This window comes from Penaeus chinensis, chromosome 11, assembly GCF_019202785.1.
Source record: "Penaeus chinensis breed Huanghai No. 1 chromosome 11, ASM1920278v2, whole genome shotgun sequence".
Taxonomy (NCBI): domain Eukaryota; kingdom Metazoa; phylum Arthropoda; class Malacostraca; order Decapoda; family Penaeidae; genus Penaeus; species Penaeus chinensis.
This window is the reverse complement of record NC_061829.1, coordinates 11,139,451-11,161,950: the sequence shown is the minus strand read 5'-3', so window position 1 is coordinate 11,161,950 and position 22,500 is coordinate 11,139,451. Positions and strand designations below refer to the sequence as shown.

The 22,500-nt window shown below is 44.9% G+C and overlaps 1 protein-coding gene across 1 annotated transcript in view; it reads left to right on the top strand.

The window, feature by feature from the left end:
• The window catches only part of LOC125030498, a 54,764-nt gene extending 33,695 nt beyond the window's left edge, over positions 1-21,069 (top strand). The window contains exons 5-10 of the mRNA XM_047620548.1: positions 313-523; positions 10,122-10,287; positions 10,475-11,863; positions 12,177-12,314; positions 12,892-13,357; positions 14,415-21,069. Of these exons, the coding sequence (XP_047476504.1) occupies positions 313-523; positions 10,122-10,287; positions 10,475-11,863; positions 12,177-12,314; positions 12,892-13,357; positions 14,415-20,416 (8,372 nt within the window). The 3' untranslated portion in view covers positions 20,417-21,069. The remainder of the gene's footprint in view (positions 1-312; positions 524-10,121; positions 10,288-10,474; positions 11,864-12,176; positions 12,315-12,891; positions 13,358-14,414) is intronic.
• The last annotated feature ends 1,431 nt before the right edge of the window (positions 21,070-22,500 follow it).

Sequence of the window (22,500 nt, the reverse complement as noted above, 5' to 3'; positions counted from 1 at the left end):
AGTTTCTTTTGAATCATATTTTGATTGTTTCCCTCTACCTTCTCCCCTCTTCTCCCTCAGAACCGAATCGTCTTTTTAAAGATATTTGGTTTGTCGCATGTCCGATTCGTAGATCCAACATCATTGACATCCCAGTGTCGAAAACATTAATATTGACGATGAAAATGATTATGATGATGATTTGCGTATGTGTGTACGTGTACGTGAATGCACGCGCGTGTGTACCCACCTCAGATACAGATGTGAAATTCCCCGACATCCTCTTCCATAAGCCTTCGCCATCTAACTCCCAGCTTTCTCTCCCTTCTCCAGGTCCGGACGAGGATAAGGTGCTGGGGTCGCTGCCTCTGCCCTCGTTCAAGATCAGCCCCGTGGACTCCGAGGACCGCGTGTACCGCAAGCATGCATTCAAGGCCGAGCACCAGAACATGCGCACCTACTACTTCGCGGCGGAAACCAAGGACCAGATGGCTCAGTGGATGAACGCCCTGTCCCTCGCCTCCATCCTGCAGAAGGACACCAGGTGGGGACGCCTTTCCTTTGGGCTGGGTGGGAGGGGGGGGTTGTTGACGTGGGAATTTGGATTTTTTGAGGACCTACGTTGATGTAATCTTTATGTTTATTCATGTATATATACATATATGCATACATGCATACATATATGCTTGCTTACATAATACATAAATGCTTGCGTGCACACATACATAATACACACATGCATGCATAATCCATCCATCCATCCATCCATCCATCCATCCATCCATCCATCCATCCATCCATCCATCCATCCATCCATCCATCCATCCATCCATCCATCCATCCATCCAATCATACATACATACATACATACATACATACATACATACATACATACATACACACACACACACACACACACACACACACACACACACACACACACACACACACACACACACACACACACACACACACACACACAAACACACACAAACACAAACACAAACACAAACACTAACACTAACACACACTAAAGCTTTCCACTCGCTGAAAGTGATTTGACATGATCGGTGTCACTTGTGGGCTGCCGTGAAAAATCCGTGTTCTTGAACTAGATGGAATTAAAAGGAACGGTTTTGAAAGTAGATTCACGTCCTTGCGGCCAACAGGTGTGGCAGGCAAAGCGGCAGTGCTCGGGTGTCAATGAAAGGAACGAATTCATCGGAACATATTGGGAAACGGGGACGGCTGAGTGGGGCGGCGGGCAGGGAGGCAGACATGCAGGGAGGCAGACATGCAGGCGGGCAGGCGGGCAGGCAGGCGGGCAGGCAGGCGGGCAGGCAGGCAGGCAGGCAGGCAGGCAGGCAGGCAGGCAGGCAGGCAGGCAGGCGCGCGCGCGCACGCACGCACGCACACACACACACACACACACACACACACACACACACACACACACACACACACACACACACACACACACACACACACCTACACACACACCTACACACACACCTACACACACACACCTACACACACACACCTACACACACACACACCTACACACACACACACCTACACACACACACACACCTACACACACACACACCTACACACACACACCTACACACACACACACCTACACACACACACACCTACACACACACACACCTACACACACACACACCTACACACACACACACCTACACACACACACACACCTACACACACACACACACCTACACACACACACACACCCACACACACACACACCCACACACCTACACACCCACACACCTACACACACACACACCTACACACACACACACCTACACACACACACACCTACACACACACACCTAAACACACACACACACACACACACACACACACCTACACACACACACACCTACACACACACACACACCTACACACACACACACACCTACACACACACACACACACACACCTACACACACACACACACACACCTACACACACACACACACCTACATACACACACACACACAAATACACACACACACACACCTACACACACACACCTACACACACACACACCTACACACACACGCACCTACACACACACACACACCTACACACACACACACACCTACACACACACACACCTACACACACACACACACACCTACACACACACACACACACCTACACACACACACCTACACACCTACACCCACACCCACACCCACACGCCTACACACCTACACACACACACCTACACACACACAACTACACACACACACCTACACACACACACCTACACACACACCTACACACACACCTACACACACACACCTACACACCTACACACACACACCTACACACACACACCTTCACACACACACACACCTACACACACACACACACCTACACACACACACACCTACACACACACACACACACACACACACACACATACATACACACTCACACCTACACACACACACACCTACACACACACACCTACACACACACACATACACCTACACACATACACCTACACACACACACACACACCTACACACACACACACACCTACACACACACACACACACACACACACACACACACACACACACACACACACACACACACACACACACACAAATATTCCCGGATCACTTTCTTGGACCGCATTGAAGTCTCCGCACAGAGACAATTTTGACATTGATTTTGAAAATAAGAGTTAATCTGATAACAAGTTATGATGATTTGATATGTTATGAAAGTTCTTGCGTCTCACTGAAAAAAAAGAGAAGTGTAGAAAGAACAAGGAAAATGAAAGTGTAGAAACAATAAAGAAAATAAAAGGTAAAAAAGAAAGAAGAGATGAATGGAGGAAGATAGGAAGACTATCGTTGCTATCCTAAGCTGCATACTACTAGGGTTAAAATACGAATTTATTGCATTGTACTTTTGTTAATTTGTTGCTGAGAGATGGTCATTTGCCGCAGTTATCAAAAAGCTGTTGATAACGGCTTCCTCTCCTGATTGCGGCTGAGATTGCGGGCGAGAGAGAATGTGGGTGGCTGGGAAGGGGTTGGGGTGGGGGGAAGGGGTTGGGGGTGGGGGGGAAGGTTGGTTTTAACGTTCCCGTCTACGTTTCCTGTGCTGCGATGGTGGGCGGGGAGGGGGGGGGCAAGGTTGAGGTTTTGTGGGTGTGATTCCCTCCTCCGTCCGTTTTTCCTCTCTCTCTCTCACTCACTCACTCACTCACTCACTCACTCACTCACTCACTCACTCACTCACTCACTCTCTCTCTCTCTCTCTCTCTCTCTCTCTCTCTCATCTCTCATCTCTCATCATCGCGCTCCCTCTAACTCCCCATCTCCCTTCCTTCTCTTTCCTCTTTATCTCTCATCTTCGTTTTCCTCTTCACTACTATCTTTTTTCTGCTCCTCTTCCTCTTTCTTTCCCACTCCCTCTCCAGCTTCATCTTCGTCATCTTCACCTTCACCTTCACCTTCACCTTCACCTTCACCTTCGCCTTCGCCTATACTATACCCACAAAAATAATTCCGTTGTCTTGACCCTCGTCTTTGAAGCTGCAGACTGCTTCGACATTTCCCGGCATGTGAGGAAAATAAAGACGGGCTGGGGTGTCATGACTCCAGGAGGCGTGGAGTCGGGCCCGGAGGCTGTGGTGTAGTGTCATCTCATCGTTTTTTCTTCCGAAGGTGATGACTGGCAAACAAGTCACGTCACCATACGATTGGCATCTTAAATAGTTGCACGGACATTCGATGTTTATTGTTGTTGTTTTTTATGCGAATATTGTTTTTATTAGTTTTGTTAGGAGTTATTAGATTGATTGTGCCGTATTTCGGGTGGTAAAAATTGCAACCGGCAACTCAGACAGGAAGAGAAAAGCGGGTGCCTCAACTAACGTTGTAACTTGAACTTCATCATAACCCACTTTTAACCCCGATGGGATTGTCTTGTAGGTTTCACTCGTTTAAGCAGGATCACAAAGACCTTACTTTGCCTTTTTTCACTCTTGATGATTAATAGATAAACTTGTGGATGCGTTTTGAGGCCATTTGATAAGGGGAAGAAGGTTAGATGTTTTGTGCCTTTTAAGGGGCTCGGGGAAAATACCACTATCGAGAGATTTGCTTTGTTTTGCAACGTGTAAAGGAAGTTACGTTTCCTCTTTGTTCGTAAATAAACGCGGCACGAAATACTGCTTCCGTGAACACAGACAGACAGACCACTTACCGCGATCACAATAAATGTTATCAGCGTTTGATACGGGGATAAGATTTCAGTTTATGACGGGCGATATCAGCTTATCACGCGGGTTCTCGTCACAGTGGGTCACACACTCCTCCCCTCTGCCCCCCCCCCCTGCCCACCTGCCTCTCTCTGCCCCTTGCCCCCTCCCCACCCGACCTCTTACCCGTCCCCGTCCACCCCTTCCCCGCTCCCGCCCATCCCTTCCCCTCTCCATCAACCCCGTTCCCCCTCACCTCCCCTCCGCCCCCGCGCCCGCCCAGACTCTCGAGGAACGTTCGCTCGCAGTAAGAGCCCGGACGCCCTCGGTGCTAGTGGGGCTCGTAAACACGCGTACCTTGCAATGTGTTTTGTTTGCTTTGCTTTGCTTTGACCGGTTCCCGAATGACGAACGGGATGCGCACGGACGATAAATAACAAGGTGCTAGGCCGGCGGGAGTGTTAAAGTGGCGTTGACGGCGGCGAGTGGAGGGCAGTGAGCTTGTGCGCGCGTCTGTGTGTGTGTTGCTGTGCCTGCCGCGTGTTGGGTCGTGTTGGTGTTGAACATTTGGACGCGGAGGGAGAGCTGGTTATTGATGGTGCACGGCAGTTGGAATTTCAAATTACCGGATTTCGATTTTTTGCAGAGATGCGGCGCAATAAATATTGTCTGTGATAAGATAACAGCCGGGTAATTGATTCAAGATAAGGTGGGGGTGACATGAGCAAGTGACAGTTGCGCGCGCGCGCGCGCGCGAGAGAGAGAGAGAGAGAGAGAGAGAGAGAGAGAGAGAGAGAGAGAGAGAGAGAGAGAGAGAGAGAGAGAGAGAGAGAGAGAGAGAGAGAGAGAGAGAGAGAGGGGGGGGGGGGTACATAGAACATAGAGAGGGAGAGAGGCAGGCCTGGGGGGACAAGTGCGCCAGTGTTTGTGTACAAAGGCCTGGACGGCGAGCGTGTACTTCATTCATAGAAGAGATCCGGGTGAGGTTGTACGCTGCAGAAGCTTAGCTTGTCCGTCGATGCCACCTCAAGGAATTTCCGGTCGGAACCTCATCACCACCGAAGTGGCCTCTGGGACTCCGATCTTAAGGAGGTATTCATTTCCGACCAGCGGCGATACAGCTTGGGGAGGAAACGACATTACAGCGAGATACAGCGAGCCCTCTCCCCCTTCTCTTCAGAGTGCAGGAATCGAAGCGGCGCCGTTTATTCGACTAGTTGGTAACAGGAAAGCTTTGCCCTTGACTCTGAAAGGAAACTACTCCTCTGACATAATGCAGATACATTCGTTTTTTTTAAGTGATTCTCCATGAAAGAAACGTTTTGTCAGATCGTAAGAAGTGAGGATTGGTTGTGGCGAGGTTGCGATTCAAGTGTCAGAGTTGTTGTTGTGGCGAGAAGCTTCAACCTGAGAAAATAATTGGCATGCGAGATATTTTGGCGGCAGTCTCGGCCTGCTCCTTCTCCCTCTGTGTAATTGTTTCAAGAAGTTATCGAGCATCGGGCATGCGGGCAAGAGTTCGCGCATGATAAACCGATGCCCCGTTTTTTTTTCTTCTTTTTTTGACATCAAAATAAATACATTTGGCTGTCCTTGGGAGCGGTTGGCAGAGCACACGAACACTTAGGTGAGTTTTGTTTTTAAATTCGTGAAAGGTCAGTGTGTGTTGTGCTGGTGTGAGACAGACGGTTAAGCAGACACAGACACAGAAGACCAGACTGACGAACAGACTGACAGAGACACTTAGACAGAGCGACTGACGAACAGACTTACAGAGAGACTGACGAACAGACTCACAGAGAGACTGACGAACAGACTTACAGAGAGACTGACGAACAGACTTACAGAGAGACTGACGAACAGACTTACAGAGAGACTGACGAACAGACTTACAGAGAGACTGACGAACAGACTTACAGAGAGACTGACGAACAGACTTACAGAGAGACTGACGAACAGACTCACAGAGAGACTGACGAACAGACTCACAGAGAGACTGACGAACAGACTCACAGAGAGACTGACGAACAGACTCACAGAGAGACTGACGAACAGACTCACAGAGAGACTGACGAACAGACTTACAGAGAGACTGACGAACAGACTTACAGAGAGACTGACGAACAGACTTACAGAGAGACTGACGAACAGACTTACAGAGAGACTGACGAACAGACTTACAGAGAGACTGACGAACAGACTTACAGAGAGACTGACGAACAGACTTACAGAGAGACTGACGAACAGACTTACAGAGAGACTGACGAACAGACTTACAGAGAGACTGACGAACAGACTTACAGAGAGACTGACGAACAGACTTACAGAGAGACTGACGAACAGACTCACAGAGAGACTGACGAACAGACTCACAGAGAGACTGACGAACAGACTCACAGAGAGACTGACGAACAGACTCACAGAGAGACTGACGAACAGACTTACAGAGAGACTGACGAACAGACTTACAGAGAGACTGACGAACAGACTTACAGAGAGACTGACGAACAGACTTACAGAGAGACTGACGAACAGACTTACAGAGAGACTGACGAACAGACTTACAGAGAGACTGATGAACAGACTCACAGAGAGACTGACTAACAGACTGAGAGACACATAGACAGACATATAGACAGTTGGAGTGGGGATCACAGGGAAACAGTCCACATGGATCACCTTTTTATCGTTTTATCTTGGTTTATCGATCAAACTTGATTACGATAATAACTTCCGATGATAAGATGCTTGGCCTATATATATATTTTTTTTACTCTGTAGTCTTTTTTCTTCTTCTTTGGGGAATTATGACAAGGTTAATGAGGCAGATAATTAAGGAATTGTAAAGGGAAAAAAAGCTGTTTTTCTTCACCGTAACGAAAACGTATCAGTGTTCGCGTGAGGTGAAAAGGGGTTAAGTGTGGAGGGGGTGGAGGGAGGGGGTTAGTGTTACCTGTTGTGTTTTTTTTTTCTTTTTTTTTATTCTTTGCAACCTCCATTTTGGAAAAATTGTTATTGTTGATTATGTCATGTCAGTGTTTTTTTTATTGTTTGTGCTATTGTGGTTCATTCGCGTCTATTTTGTTGATTTTACTATTTTTATTTTTATTTTTATTTTTATTTTTATTTTTATTTTCTTGATGCTATTATTGTTGTATTGTAATTGTAATCATCATCATCATCATCATCATCATCATCATCATCATCATCATCATCATCATCATCATCATCATCATCATCATCATCATCATCATCATCATCATCATCATCATCACCATCATCCATCATCCATCATCCATCATCCATCATCCATCATCATCATCAATATTAATATTGTTGTTGTTGTTATTTTGTTATTGCTGTCATTATTATTATCATTCATTGTTAGTACTAATATTAGCATATTTTACTTTTATTATTGTTAAGGTTGTTATTGTTGATGTTTTTTTTGGTGTTGATCTTTCTAATAATCTCAAAAAACACGATTTCTTTTGTGTACTTGGAAATCTTTGAGATATATATATATATATATATATATATATATATATATATATATATATATATGATATATATGTGTGTATAAATATGTATATATATGTATAAATATGTATATGTATATATTTGTATATACATTTATATGTATATATACAATGTTTATAAAGAATAAAGTCAATAAACTTTAATATATGTTAGGTGACATAAAAATTACGAAGGTTCAATGACAGGGGATAATTTCCACCTAATTAATCAGCTTTTTAAATTAATAAAGGATTGGCATTAAGACATGATTATGAATTGCATTTCAATGAACGAATCTTTCGAACGATTTAACATAGCCTACATGTGATAGACATGGGCCTTTATATGACATATAGGCCTACATGTGACACAGGCGTTCATGTGATAGACATCGGCCTACATGTGTTTGACATCGGCCTACATGTGATAGACATAGGCCTACATATGGCATAGGTCTGAATGGGACATAATTCAGTTTGATTCGCAAATGATTTGATATACACGTTTTGATTTTCTCTTCCCCTTTTTGCAATATTCATCTTTTTTGTTTCTTTTGTAAACGAAGTTCGGTCATTGAATCGCCCCCCCCCAAAAAAAAAAAAAAAAAAATTATCAAAAAAAAAAAAAAAAAATAACAGTAAAGGATAAAAGGAGTAAAATGATAACATAAGAAATGAACTGCTCTTGACCTTAGGTTGTCCGGGCACCTTGAAGGAGGGGGGGGGGGGGTGATTGGAGGTGAGGGGGTGTGGAGAAGGGAGGAGGGGAATGTTGGAGGGGGAAAGTGGTAGGGGTCGTTTTGTGAGGGCGGGAGGTAAAGGGGGTGATGGTGGGGGGAGGGAGGAGGGAGAGTGAGGTGTGAGGGTATGAGGGTGAGGGTATGAGGGTGAGGGTCAAGGTGAGACTGGAGCGGGAAAGGACAATGAGGGTGTGAATGTATGAGGGTATGAGGTAATGGTAAGAAATGAGGACAGGGCGTAGGGCGTGTGGGGTTGTGTTGAAACTGGACACTCGTTGTGGTATCTCGTTTATTATTATTAGGACGCCTGTTGATCGGTGAACACGCCTCCCTGCGTTGGTGTGTTGTCGCGTGAGAACGTTACGGTACAAACAAGTTGATTTCTGTGCGCGATCATTGAACTGGTGGCTTTGAATTCTCCTTTTTTTACGTTCTTATTCCTGATGGAAGGTGTATATTTATTCGTTGTTAATGAAAATAAAGACTTTCATATTATAAGAATAGAAAAAATAGATGTATAATTATCATAACGGATTCAAGAGTCGGTGCTAAACTAGACATCTAATAAATTTAATGAAAAAACTTTCTTGTTAGCAAACGGAGAAAATAGATACGTTAGATAATCATTACGGATGCAAGATGCAGGCATAACAAAAGTAATCAAGAATAAGACTCATGATATAAGAATGGAAAATTTAGATACATACGCTCATCATGGCGGATCCAAGAGTCATTGCCGAACTAGACATAATAGAATGATCTTTTCGACGTGAAGAGAAACACTTCGATAACGTAACTTGAGATATGACATGAACAAACGTCATGTATGTATGCTTCTTTACATAATTTAGTTGCCGTTGTGGGGTCGTTGTTTTAACTTTTACTGAAGAAGTAGGAGGAGTCAAGTCGGAAACTATTTTTTTTTTCCAAATAAAACTTGAGGTTGTCCCATCGTCGGCTCATTCTACATATAAGGAAGCGTGCATGCAGTCCCATGCTTGCGTTGGGCAAACCTGTTGGCGGAGGGAGGGGCTGAGTTTTTTAATGGCCGATATTTCTGGCTCGTTATACGTTAAAAACATGAAGGTTTATGACGCTTTACAAATGCACATATTCCTTTCGGGTGATACATGTTCATGCCTAGTTTACGCAGCACATCACGTTTTCCGTGCTTTTTGCTCTCTTTCACTCTCCCTGTTTTTCTTTTCGTCTTTATTCTCTCTCTCTCTCTCTCTCTCTCTCTCTCTCTCTCTCTCTCTCTCTCTCTCTCTCTCTCTCTCTCTCTCTCTCTCTCTCTCTCTTATGTGTATATTATGTATCCAATCACATACAAATACTGAATTTACAAAGAAGTAATTATAATGAAAGAAACCTTAACATTAACCCTGAACCATTCCTTGCAGCCTCGATTACATATCTTTTCAGCCTCAGAGGGAATGAATCAAATTACTTAAATCCAAAATAAGTATCACGAAATTCCATTCAACAAAAAATCTAATCTAACAATATATTAATCTAAAAAAAGTAAAAAAAATCCAAAGATTCAGAAATCAGAAAATTAAAAAAAAATCAAGATACCAAAATTCAAAATGTGAAAATTCCAAAAATCTCAAAATCCCAAACTCTTTCCAGCCTGGAAGAGAAGTGGAGCAGCGGAAGCAGCGCGCGGCGGAGTGAGCGCCCTTCGGTCTCGTCTTTGGCGTCGACGGCCTCGCCCTCGGCCGACGAGAGCGACTCCGGCTTCCACGGCTACAGGTCGAGGAGGTACCGGTCCCCAGACGGCCGGTCTCTGGACGAGGTTGGTATTTGAATTGGTTTTGTGTGCTAAAGGTCGTGCTACGTGACCGTGTCTTTGCTGATCATTTCTTTATATTTGCCTGTTTGTTGTTGTGTATCACCAGTGTTGTCTGTTGTGAAAATGATAGGAGCTTTCAGGAAATGTTTTAACAGCATTGCGTTGTTCTCAGTGATTTTCTTTGTTGCAGGCAAGCGAATCGTCCCGTTTGCAGGGCGACCGCCTGAACACCTCGTGCGATTCGTCCCTGATCCTGCGGTCCGGCGAGCGACAGCCCCTCTACGCCAACGCCCCACCCAAGCCCAAGCGGCTGAACTCCTCAAGGGACTACAGCACCTCTCCGGAGCGGTCGCCCGAAAGGGACGAGAGAGACCCGCGCATCTACACGGACCATGGTGGCGGCAACGGCGCCGCGGACTCGCGCTCGCCCGACGCCCGAGGACTGCACTTCCACCCTCCTTCCGCCGAGCGAAGGACTCCCGACGCGTACGGAGTGACGTCGGGCGGCGCACGCGGGGACTACGAGGACGTGTATGGCGACAGCAATGGCTCCAGCTCCCTAGCGCAGAGTCCCATCCGGAAGCCCGAGCAGAGAGACTCGTTCGCCTCGTCTAGAAGCGGTGGGACGAGACTATCCGAGGAGCTGCAGCTGGCCGACCCCATGAGGGCCACCTTCCGCGGCCAGGAGGACACGCTCCCCCGGGTATCACACCCGGACCCACACCACCGCCACCGACCACAGGGACCACCGCGCCCGCACAGCGCAGACTTCCTGGAGTACGACCGGCGGCACGGCAACAACGACATGTGGTCCTACCGACGCGGCAGCGGCGGGGACCTCCCGAGACCCAACGAAATTCGGCCCAAGTCGTCCGTGGGTCAGAGCGACCTGGATCACTGGTCGGAAGAGAATTATGCTCAAAAGATGCGGCAGTCGTCGTTGTACCACACGCACATGCACAGCAGACCCACGTCGAGATTCTCGGCAGCGGGGAAAGGTGAGAGCCCTGTCGGTGACCATCACCATCTGCACAGCCCCCACGGTGTCCCTCAGCGTGTGCCACCAGCCGGGGCCGCCACGCCTGATCTGTACACGCCACACAAACCCTCGGGCATGGCACCGGGCACCACGAACAGTCTGCGGCATGGCATGGTTGGAGACAGCAGGCCAGCCTCGAGACAGGACCTGAGTCAGGATCCTCGGCCCGATGTGAGGCCCGACCTGAGACAGGACTCGAGGCATGACCTCAGACCAGACCCAAGACTCGAATCCAGACCAGGACACATGCGAGCGGAGCCGAGGCAAGATCCGCGTCAAGGGATGACACCCGAAGCGCACAGACAACACAATCACGAGGATCCTCACAACAGATCGGACACGTCACCCAACACGACGTTCAACAGTGTGCCTACCCCCCCAGGCAGCTATCAGAACAGTGCCTCTCCCAGTGGCAGCGCCAACAACAGCTTCATGAGATCGGCGTCTGCAAGGCTGCCACGACACAAACTGCAGGATGATATGATGAACACCTCATTGCCTGATGATGGGTCGGATGGAGACACCAAAAAGATGCAACAGGTATGGAAACAATAGCTTTGGGACCAAGAAAAAAGCGAATTTTATTGTATAGAAAAAAGAGTATAAGAATTTACCATGTTGTTTAGCCCATATTAGTTGGTTCAACACTGCTAACACCATCACAAAAGTAAAAGAAGTACAGATCGAACAAGCGAAGTTCTCTTTTTGAATATCAGGCAGAGGAAAATACTATTGATTCTTTTCATTTCGTTCTCAGCCCACTTTTGCATAACTTGTTACTTTTTTATCATATCATAATGATAATAGAACAAATAAACTCTATCATACTTTTAATGCCCTTGTTTTTTCACAGAGAGAGGAATCAATGAAAAGGCTACTGGAGTGGAAACAGAGGATGTTACAGTCACCCTTAACACGGAAGACCTCCCCTCGCCAAGATGCAACTGCAACGCCACAGCCTCGAACAAATAGCGAAGCTTATAGGCAGCAAGTGAGTAACTGTTGGTTCCGAAATATGAAATATGCAGTACTAAAATATGCATGAGATAGTATAAGTACAAATGTGTATTAAGATAAATAAAAGTAATAAAATAAGTATAAGCAAATACAAGTATAAGCGAGTAATGAGGATAATCACTGTATCCAATTTTGAACTTTACACATGTCTGAGGTGGCTTTGAGGCTTATTTTTAGTACTCTGATCATTCATTATCTAGATCATATTACTGATTTTTGTGCGGATGAATTTATCTCTGGTATGAAATGTGTGCAACCATAGTATTTTTCCTCTTTGTGATTTTTTTTGAAGGGGCCTATTATTTTTGCTGCTATATCATCATCATGAAATTATTATTGTCATTATCATGATGATGGTAATGATTGATGATGATGATGATGATTATCATCGAAATATGTGGGTATACAGGGAATTAAGATCTTTGATTTATAATTAAATGTTAAAATTCAGGGATTCCATGATTTTTTATGACTACCTGTAGTTATTTTGTCAATATAATTGTAGTGCAAATGTCAAATTCCATGTATTAATAATATGACTATCTCTGCAGGTCCTAAATGAGCTTGCAACTCAGGAAGCCAGATCAAAAAGTGTCCAGAGTCACGGACATGGCCAGAGCCAGTCTCCTGGGAGGACCCTGGGACAAGTTCCGCCTTCGGGGTCTGTGCCAGGAAAGCCCCACGGCTTCTCACCCAATGGATCAGCTGCACTGCACCACGGGTCAGGTAGTCAACCAGGTCAGGTACCTAGTGACTGTTCTGTGCCTCAGGAGTACGTGAGTGCCAGTCCAATGAGTCAGGGCCATGTGAATCAGAGTCCCATGTGTGTATCTGGTCGAGGCCCTGGGGAGAGGCCGGCCCCTCAGGGGAGCTCCTCCCACCAGAGCTCTGATAGTGGAACCAGTAGAAGGAGGGAAGGCCGAAGGGAGAACTCCAGGACCAGGCATGTCAGTGGAGGAGACTCGAGAAGGTCAGCCTCCGCCTCGAGATATAACAGCTACTCATCGGATGAAGAAGGTAAGTTTTGCTCCATGTTCTTCATTTATAAAGATGAAAGAGATAACCAAGTATTTTTGATGCGTAAAACAAACCAGTGGTGATATTGCTTTCCCCTTTTGATGATGTGAACATTATTTCATGGTGTGATACTGTAATTCAGTGAATGAGTTTGAATGTGAGATATAATGATGTATCTTTTGGAAATCTAAATTTTCAACTATCGCTTTACTAACACATTTTAGTAGGATACTACCCAATTTGAATACATTTGAATGGTTGCTTAAGGGCACTTGGTGGTATTTGGTACTGTATCTGTATTGTAGCCTATCTCTGTTTGAAATGGAAAGTGTGTATCTGGCAGATCACACCTTCCTTGTTGATTCTTATCCTTTACTGACATTCTGATACTGTAGCCCTAACAGCGCGATGCTCTCATCTGTAAACGGTGATTAACCCAGAGCGAGATAAAGTGAGTTACTTTGGTGTCCCGCTTTGGCGCTTATGACCCGGAAAAAATATGCATGTTACTGGTGATGTGGTCTTATGTGTAGAAGTAAAGAGACAGTGTTTACAGTGATATATTATGATATGGTATTTGTAAATACTTATTTTCTATAAACTAACAGTTGAAGTAATATAATGATTTCATAGTCCATAAGCTGTAAACTTTGTGGTTATTATGGACTTTATCAGAACTAAAAACAAATTGTAGCTACTCTGTTAGGAATTGAAACTGGCATGTTTAAACCTTGCTTGGTATTTTCTTGGGTTGGAATCTTCACCTGAGACAAGTTTTTGTTTGGCCATAGCATGGCTGAAAGCGATTCTTTTGTGTGCGCTTATTCAAAAAGGCTGTCTCTGGCTGACTAACTTTCTGCCTGCTGGAAGTTGTGGTCAGCATTTTGACATTATTTGAACCTGCATGCAAGAACTGTCTTAGCAGTGACTTTAGTTGCTCTTCCCTATTGGTATGGAGTGGAAAATAACATGACTCCTAGTGGCTTGAAGATCTACTAACAAAGAAGACTAACTCTCATGCCAGTTTTGCTTGGCTGATCAAGATATGGCCCTACAGATCTGCTGGAGGAGCGTGAGACTCGCAAAAGGACTCGACGCAACTCGAGGAGAAGCAGTGCCGAGTTGAGTCGGGATGGACGAAGGGCAGGCACCACGCCGGAAGGCAAATATCCAGCCTGGCCGGAAAAATGCAGTCCTGAGGAAATGTTGGACGTTTCCAGAGATTTCCGGGATGAAAATAGGAATGAGCTTATGAGTGACAGTTTTGTACAGCAGCCAGTGCACGCGACACCTACTTCGTCGCCTGATTATGTGAATATAAATGTTGTGAGTGAATCGTGTGATCCAAAATATTTAAATAAATTCAGAGGCATAAACAATGCCTCAGATGTAGAAAATGTTTGCAGTGAGAGAACAGTGAGCCAACGTGCTGAACCTGTGTTCATTGAACAGCATGAAGGCTATGATGAAGTGAGAAGGTTTGAGCCACAGCATCTAGAAAATGAACAAAACCCCAATGTGTCTAGGAATTTTGAACAGAGTTATGTTTACAGTGACCGCTTTTATGCAACAAGAGATCCCTATTATGTATCAGATGTTCAAATGCCAGCAATAAACGATCATAAATTTGACGATGACAAGAATACCAGTGCCTCTGTGATTAATGTTTCACAAAGAGATCTGAACACTTCATATGATTCTAAAACTTCGTCACAAAGTAAGTACCATCAGGTGAACAATATATCCTTTGAAAATGAGCAAAGAAGGTCCTCTGTGGACATGAACAAGAATTCGCACCACAGTCTGCATGGAAGGGATGGCAAAGACTTCCAGAGCTATGATAGTACAACAGGTTATCCCTCCTATGACTCCCACATTGCTCACAAAGGAGATAGTCTGAACTCCCACATTTCTCAAAGAGGGACTGGCTTTCAAGATGATACCACTTCCACTGGCAAATATTCAGACAGTGGTTATGATACTTTGCGTGCAGAAATGCCCCTCAGACGTGAGGAGAACAGAAATCCTCATGGTGGGTCCCTGTGGAAACCAGATAGTTTAGAGAGTAGCCCTGAGTGTTCAAGTGTTGTAAGAAGAAGGGGGTTTGATCGCACTGGTAGAAGGCCGGAAACGTGGAGTCCTGAAAAGTTTGACAGGTCTTGGGTGGGAAGGCCAATGGGACCAGATCTGAAATCGAAAGTGGATGAATCCAAGGTCGTGAAGGAATACAGTTATGAATACATTACTCCTGATAAGAACTGTGAATCATCACCCCAGGAGAATTTTAGAAATATGTCCAATTCACTGAAAAAGTCAACCCCAGTTTTGCCATGTTTAGAAAGTCCAAAAATGGTGCAAGAAACTCATCAACAGACTCAGAGTCAGATGAATTTGGTGCAAGATAGGATAAAGAAATTTACAAGCAACGTTGATGCCAAAGAAAATCATATCAATCATAGTGAGGAATCACGCATTAAACCCTTAAAATATAGTGAATCAAAGACACAAATAGATAATCAAATGAACAACTCAGGCTTCAATGAGCAGCCTTCAAGAAACCTAAGAGAACCCCTGAAGGAACCCTTGAAACCTGTGTCTCAAGTCAGAAGTTCAGAAGCTCTTGTATCACCCCTGAAAGCTGAGTTTGCCACCTCGGAATCCACTATGGTGACAGCTCAAGAGGCGCAAGTCAAGAACATATCTGATTATAAGAGGAGAGATGAGGTTATTGCTGCTGCAACCATGGAAGAAGGTGTGGCAAATCTCAGGTATGTTTCGAGTCCAGAGCCTTCAAGTTTAGAGTACAGAGAACTGAGAAGCCCTCAGGATATCATGGATTCAAGGCTTAGCAGAACCAACATCAGGAAGTTTTTGTTTGATGATGATTCTAAGCCTGAGACTAACAAACAGCATCATAAACCAATGAATCCTGTTAAACCTCCTTTGATGAAGAAACCAGTACAGCCTAGATCTGTGAAGGCTCTCCTGAAGAATTTCGAAGAGAGGAGCATAGAACACATGGAGAGGGTCAGTATGAGTCAGGATGTATCAAGGAAGAAGTTCCACAGTGATTCAGAAATGCTGTCCAACGAGAGTTCAAGTGATGAGGGCCCCTGTGATGACCAGTACAATGCATTACCAGAGAAGACACCAGTGTCACCCACGACATCAGTTCTTGCAGACCTGAGGAAGTCGGCAGATGACAAGAAGGAGGAGATTGCTCCTATTGTTCCTCCTCCAAGGCCACCAAAGAAGCCAACATTAGGAGGAGATATGGATGTAGTTATGGCCCCAGCCTATCTGAGACTAAGTTTAGCAGAATCTATTCAAGAATCCTTGAAGGTGCAGGAGGATAGTGACAGCGGAGGTGAAGAGGCAAGTTGGATGGACACCACATTGAACAGTGAGCAAAGTAGATTGCTTTATCCTCCCTCTGAGCATGACACGTCTATTGTAATAGACCTGGACAAGCCACCAGAGGAGGATGCTCCACCACCTCCTATTTGCCCAACAAGTGGAATTCAGAGCCCTCTACCTCGACCAGATCCTTATATAGAGGAGAACTACTTACCAATGAGCCCACCTAAAAAGCCAAGCCATGGATCAGGTATTCTTGCTCCAGCAAGTTCTTGCAGTAGTCTGAGCAGTAAGCATTTGCCTACTCCAGAGCCTGTATACCCTGATGCCTTTGCAAAAACGGAATATGAAGAACATACTTACATTGAAATGAGTGGAGACACAGCTTCCAATAACACCCTAGGTAATGCAAGTCTTCCTCCTCGACTTGATCTCAGTAAATTGACTGGTGACCAAACATTTACTCCTGAGAGTCCTAGGTATTACGAAATTGGGGATAAAGATGAGCCCCAGCATTATGAGTACATATACAAGGGACAGTCTCACTATGAAGCAATCTACATGGAAGTTCCAAATTCTGAAAAGGATGAACATCCAGTAGACGAAAAACCCCAGATTCCAGAGAAACCAGATGAACTAAAACTACAGCATAATTCTGAGAGGAAATATCCATCAGACACAGCTCTTAACTCCTCCCTTAGTAAGATTGACACAAAGCCTCAGTCTAATGTCTCATCTGATGCAGATGACGAAGCCTCCAAAGACCTTGATAGTTTGGAACCCCCACGCAACCCTCGTTTCAGCCTGTCAGATACTTTCCGTCCAGCTTCATACTACTTGAGTGGAGCTGAACCGTCAAGTGATCCTGATGCTCAAGATTCCTCAGATTCTGATCTTGTTCCTCCTCCACCCATACCTCTTAGTCCACCACCAATGGACGAACTGGAAACTGGAGGACCAAAGGCCAAGAATTTTGATTTTGAGAATCTAGAAACCCCTGATCCACCTCCACATCTCCGAAATGCCCTGACTTCTTCAAGATCACTCAGGGTCAGTCAGAGCAGCCTCAGAGAAGATCTAAATACTTCAAGATCATCTATTGGCAAGGAAAAAAGGATGTTTGAAAAGTCAGAATCTTCCTCCAGTCTTCACTCCGATAAACTGAAGAGAAGGCCAGTATTTGAAGAGACTCTAGAAAGTCTTCATGATGATGATAGTTTCATTCTAAGGTCAGAGGATAGGTATCCTGCATCAGCTGCATATCCAGAAGATTGTACAATGTCTGGAGCAGAAAAGAATATCCAGAGAGAGAGACGGAAACCTTTCCCACAGTGTGCGGAAGATATTTTACTTCCTGGAGAGAAGCATGAACCGTCTGCCAGGCCAAAGTCAGCTTTGGATCACAACATGTCTTTCCAGAGCAACTTGGACACTTCGTTTTCATCTGGGAAGATAGAGAATCCTTATGTGAATGAAGGCTTCCAACATAATGCTCGTCCCAGTTTGAACAACCTTCAGGGTCCTGCAGTAGGCAGAGAGTATTGTAATATACCTCCTAACTCAAAGGCCTGCAGTCAGCTAGAAAGAGAGAGGTCAAACTCAACTGGATCACGACCAAAGTCTCCTGACCCGTATGCTGACAGAAAGGAGCTTTCCACATACCAGAATGTCCCTGCACCAAGGACATCATTGCTGAAAAAGAACCCAAGTCAGCTGATCTCTTCGAATGCAGAACCGACAGGGTCTCCTATGATCGATGCACTTCGTGGGGTTCACAGTCCTGTTGCACAATTGAGTGTCAGTCACCAACGCACATCATCAGAGGCTTCTTCTCGAGGATTAGTGAGCCCTACAGCTAGTGTCCTTTCTCTGGGTGGTGGCAATGTGGCTCCTATACACTTGAGAGCTGCTTCCAATGTGTCCGTAGGAAGTGAATCCAGCCCTCGCTCTGCGCCCTATTATTACTCTGATGTGATTCGTGATGAAGGTGCAGCACTATCTGATGGGATGGTAGGCACTCCAAGATCAAGGTCCTACCAGCTCAATAATCAGCGCGATCTTGAAGCTAATAAAAGGCAGGATATAGGGCGTAAAGTAAATCAGATCACCAGTGCTTCAGACTTTGAACAGAGACGTGAAAGATTGACACAAAACCACAGTCTGGCTCATGAACTGAGAACTTCAGTTGAGTTTCTTGAAGGAAAAACTGTAACATCTCCAGATGAACGTAATGTGTATGATTCTGACACACTTCGTAAAATGAAGCGTCGTGCTTATACCCCAGACCCAGAGCTTGATGCTAAGAATGTGTTTCCTTATGGTCTTTCAGTGAAAATGGACTCTCTTTCAGCTGGTCCTCAAATGGGCCACCGTAGAACAAGGTCATTAGAGGGACTATTAGACGAACCAGCTCGGCCTTTTGCAAGTGGAGCAAGTAATACCTTGCCACCACCTCCAGAAAATTCTCAGTCTTTCAATGGTCCAATGCAACACAATGCAGGTTGTGCCAAACCAGGTGTTCCACAGATTGCCACATCAGCACCCTTGAGAACGAGTCAAGGAAGTTCCTTGGGATCAAGTGTATCCCCTCCACCACCACATCTTGTGACTGCACCACATAGAGGTGCCTTCTCCCAGCTCACAAGTCAACGTGCGTCTGTCAGTAGCTTGCATAGTAGTGGCAGTGTGCCACCAGGAGCAACCTCCCCTTACGCTACTTCTCCCTTGCCAATATCACCCTTGCCTCCGTACCAGATTGGCAGCCGTGATAGTCTGGTGAGCAGGGAGAGCACTGCGAGTCGAATAAGCTTCCATGAACCCAGGAGTCCCCATCAACCACGCAGCCCTCTAAGTCATGACCAGATGGCTTTTCAGGAGAGCCAAGAATGGGAAGACGACAGTCAGTGGCGGGAACAGCTTCGCCGTGCTTCATTGAGGCACACCCGTTCCTTGGAGACTCTGGATGAAGGACGCCCCCGTAGACCCGGCGACGGAGGGAGCACCGAAAACCGTCCTCCAGCCAGGCTGAGTGTGCCAAACCACCAGCCGAGCATGGAAGACCACAACAGCCAGCGACTGCATCAACATAAGCTGGATGAATACACAGTTGACTACCGCGAGGGCCGTGTGGGCCCGAACCATTACCGAGGGCATGGCGGTCAACACTCGGAGACCCTCGAGAGAACTCGAAGGGGCCTCACATGCCTTGAGGGATACGAGTGGGACGAGGCTGAAGAGCGGTTCAGGAAACCGAACCCGCCCAGCAGGATCCAGTCCCCGACACACCAACAGAACCACAACGTCCAGCATCAGCCTTTTTTAGCCGACGGCCTCCCACCTTCACCCGAGACGGAGCGCGAGGAGCAGCGTCAGTGGCAGGAGAGCCCGGCGCCGCCCCCCGCCCCCGGTCCGCCCTCGCCCCGCCCGCAGGAGCACCCTTCTTCGGCGGGCGGCGATGAGAGTCCGGCCGGTTACTCGGGGGTAGGAGGGAGGCCCGCCGACGTGAGCGAGGCCCGGCACGACAGCGCCGCCTTTACTGCGGTCTCGCCCACGCCACAAGAAGCCACGCCCACACCCACGCCCACAAGCAGCGCCTCTCTCACCGCTCCGGATGTCATCCCCACACTTGGTAAGTACAGATCGCAAGTCATGCGCTATTTAAGGGACTCAAAGAGCGGTTACCTCTGGTCGGTTTTCAAGTAAATTGGATTCTCTCCTCCTGGAATATGACCCTTCTGTACATTGGTGAAAAGGCTTGTTCCCACATCACTCGGTTAATGAAGGCAAAAGGCATGTGTAAAAGGGAGAGGCATAAACAACCTGTGTGATATATCTTATATACATGTATAACATATATTATCTGTCTTCTGTTTATCTGGTTAGTTGCCAAGGTGTAAACTGTCTTATGTCTCTTTTCTGTATATTGCTGTAATTTATTTATACCGACAAAGAGTAAAAATAGGATAGGTGGAGTTCCTTTCCCAAATACCACCATATCATGCCCTGAACTGTTTGAATGACAGACAGAGAGAGTGGAGTGTCAAGGCTTGATTATCATTGGAAGTCTTTGAGTTTGTATGCTAGTAAAATTTTAAGAAAAACAAAGAACTTCACTAAGGAAATGTTTTATAAACGTTTATATTAGTTCCGTGAAAGTAGTCGTTAGGAGATTATACAGAGGCCGGGATGAATAAAGTAGTATATGGTGGATGATTATTAATAACATATCCATGTGAAGGTGTAATTCTGTATACACGCACACCACACTCACGCACGCACGCACCTACTCACGCACTCACGCACGCACGCACGCACTCACTCACTCACTCACTCACTCACTCACTCACTCACTCACTCACTCACTCGCTCGCTCGCTCGCTCACTCGCTCACTCACTCACTCACTCACTCACTCACTCACTCACTCACTCACTCACTCACTCACTCACTCACTCACTCACTCGCTCACTCACTCACTCGCTCACTCACTCACTCACTCACTCACTCACTCACTCACTCACTCGCACACTCACACGCACGCACACACACACACACACACACACACACACACACACACACACACACACACACACACACACACACACACACACACACACACACACACACTCATCCTTCTACTGTCCTCCTTGCCCTACCCTTTCGTCCTGCATTGCCTCAGACAAACACATACAAAGCCAGACAGTGTGTATAGTTGGCGCCACATGATAGAGGGTTGCTCTCGCCTCGCTCTCGCTATAACTAACACACGCCAATTAACAGACACAATTATGTCACGTCATTAATTTGAGTTTGTACATAGGAGTGTGTATATATGTTTTTTTTTTTTTTTTTTTTTTTTTTTTTCATTGAGAACATTGTATAATAATATGTAAATGTATATAGACATGAGGAGATACATAATAAAGATGTGAACTGAACAAAAACTAAATCTTTGTCTTTTAAACTTTCTTTGGGGAAAAGAGTCTCGGGTAATTAAGGTCACCAGCATGACGTAGACAATGAGACTCATTAAAACACTATGATAATGCATGACATCAGGAAACAATTGAGTAAAATTGTCCAAAAAAATGTATATATAATTAAAAGAACGATACAGAAATAATATGTGTGAAATGACATTTAATAATTGTCTGTTTCCGGTAAAATACAAGAGCTCATTTTATCATTAGTAAATTCTTACAGTAATGACGTTAATATATCTTTATAATATTTAATCATCTTTCGTCATTCTTAAAATGGTTTTATATATATATATTATATATATATATAATTATATATATTATATATATATAATATATAATTATATAAATAATAATATATATAATATATATATGATTATATATATAATATATATATGTTTAATATATATAATATATATAATTATATAAATATTATATATATAATTATATATATAATTATATAAATATTATATATATAATTATATATATGTAATATGTGTAATTATATATATAATACATATAATTTTATATATATAATGTATATAATTATATATATGTAATATATATAATTATATATATAATATATGTAATGTATATAGTTATATATATAATTATATATATAATATATATGCCAATACGTTTGTTTATCTATTTTATAATTAGTTGATGCTTGATACTTTTTTATCGTTATTGTTCTTGCTGGCATTACCTCTTCCTTCTTCTCCTCTTCCCCCTCCTCCTCCTTTCCCCCTCCTCCTCCTTTCTCCCTCCTCCTCCTTTCTCCCTCCTCCTCCTTTCTCCCTCCTCCT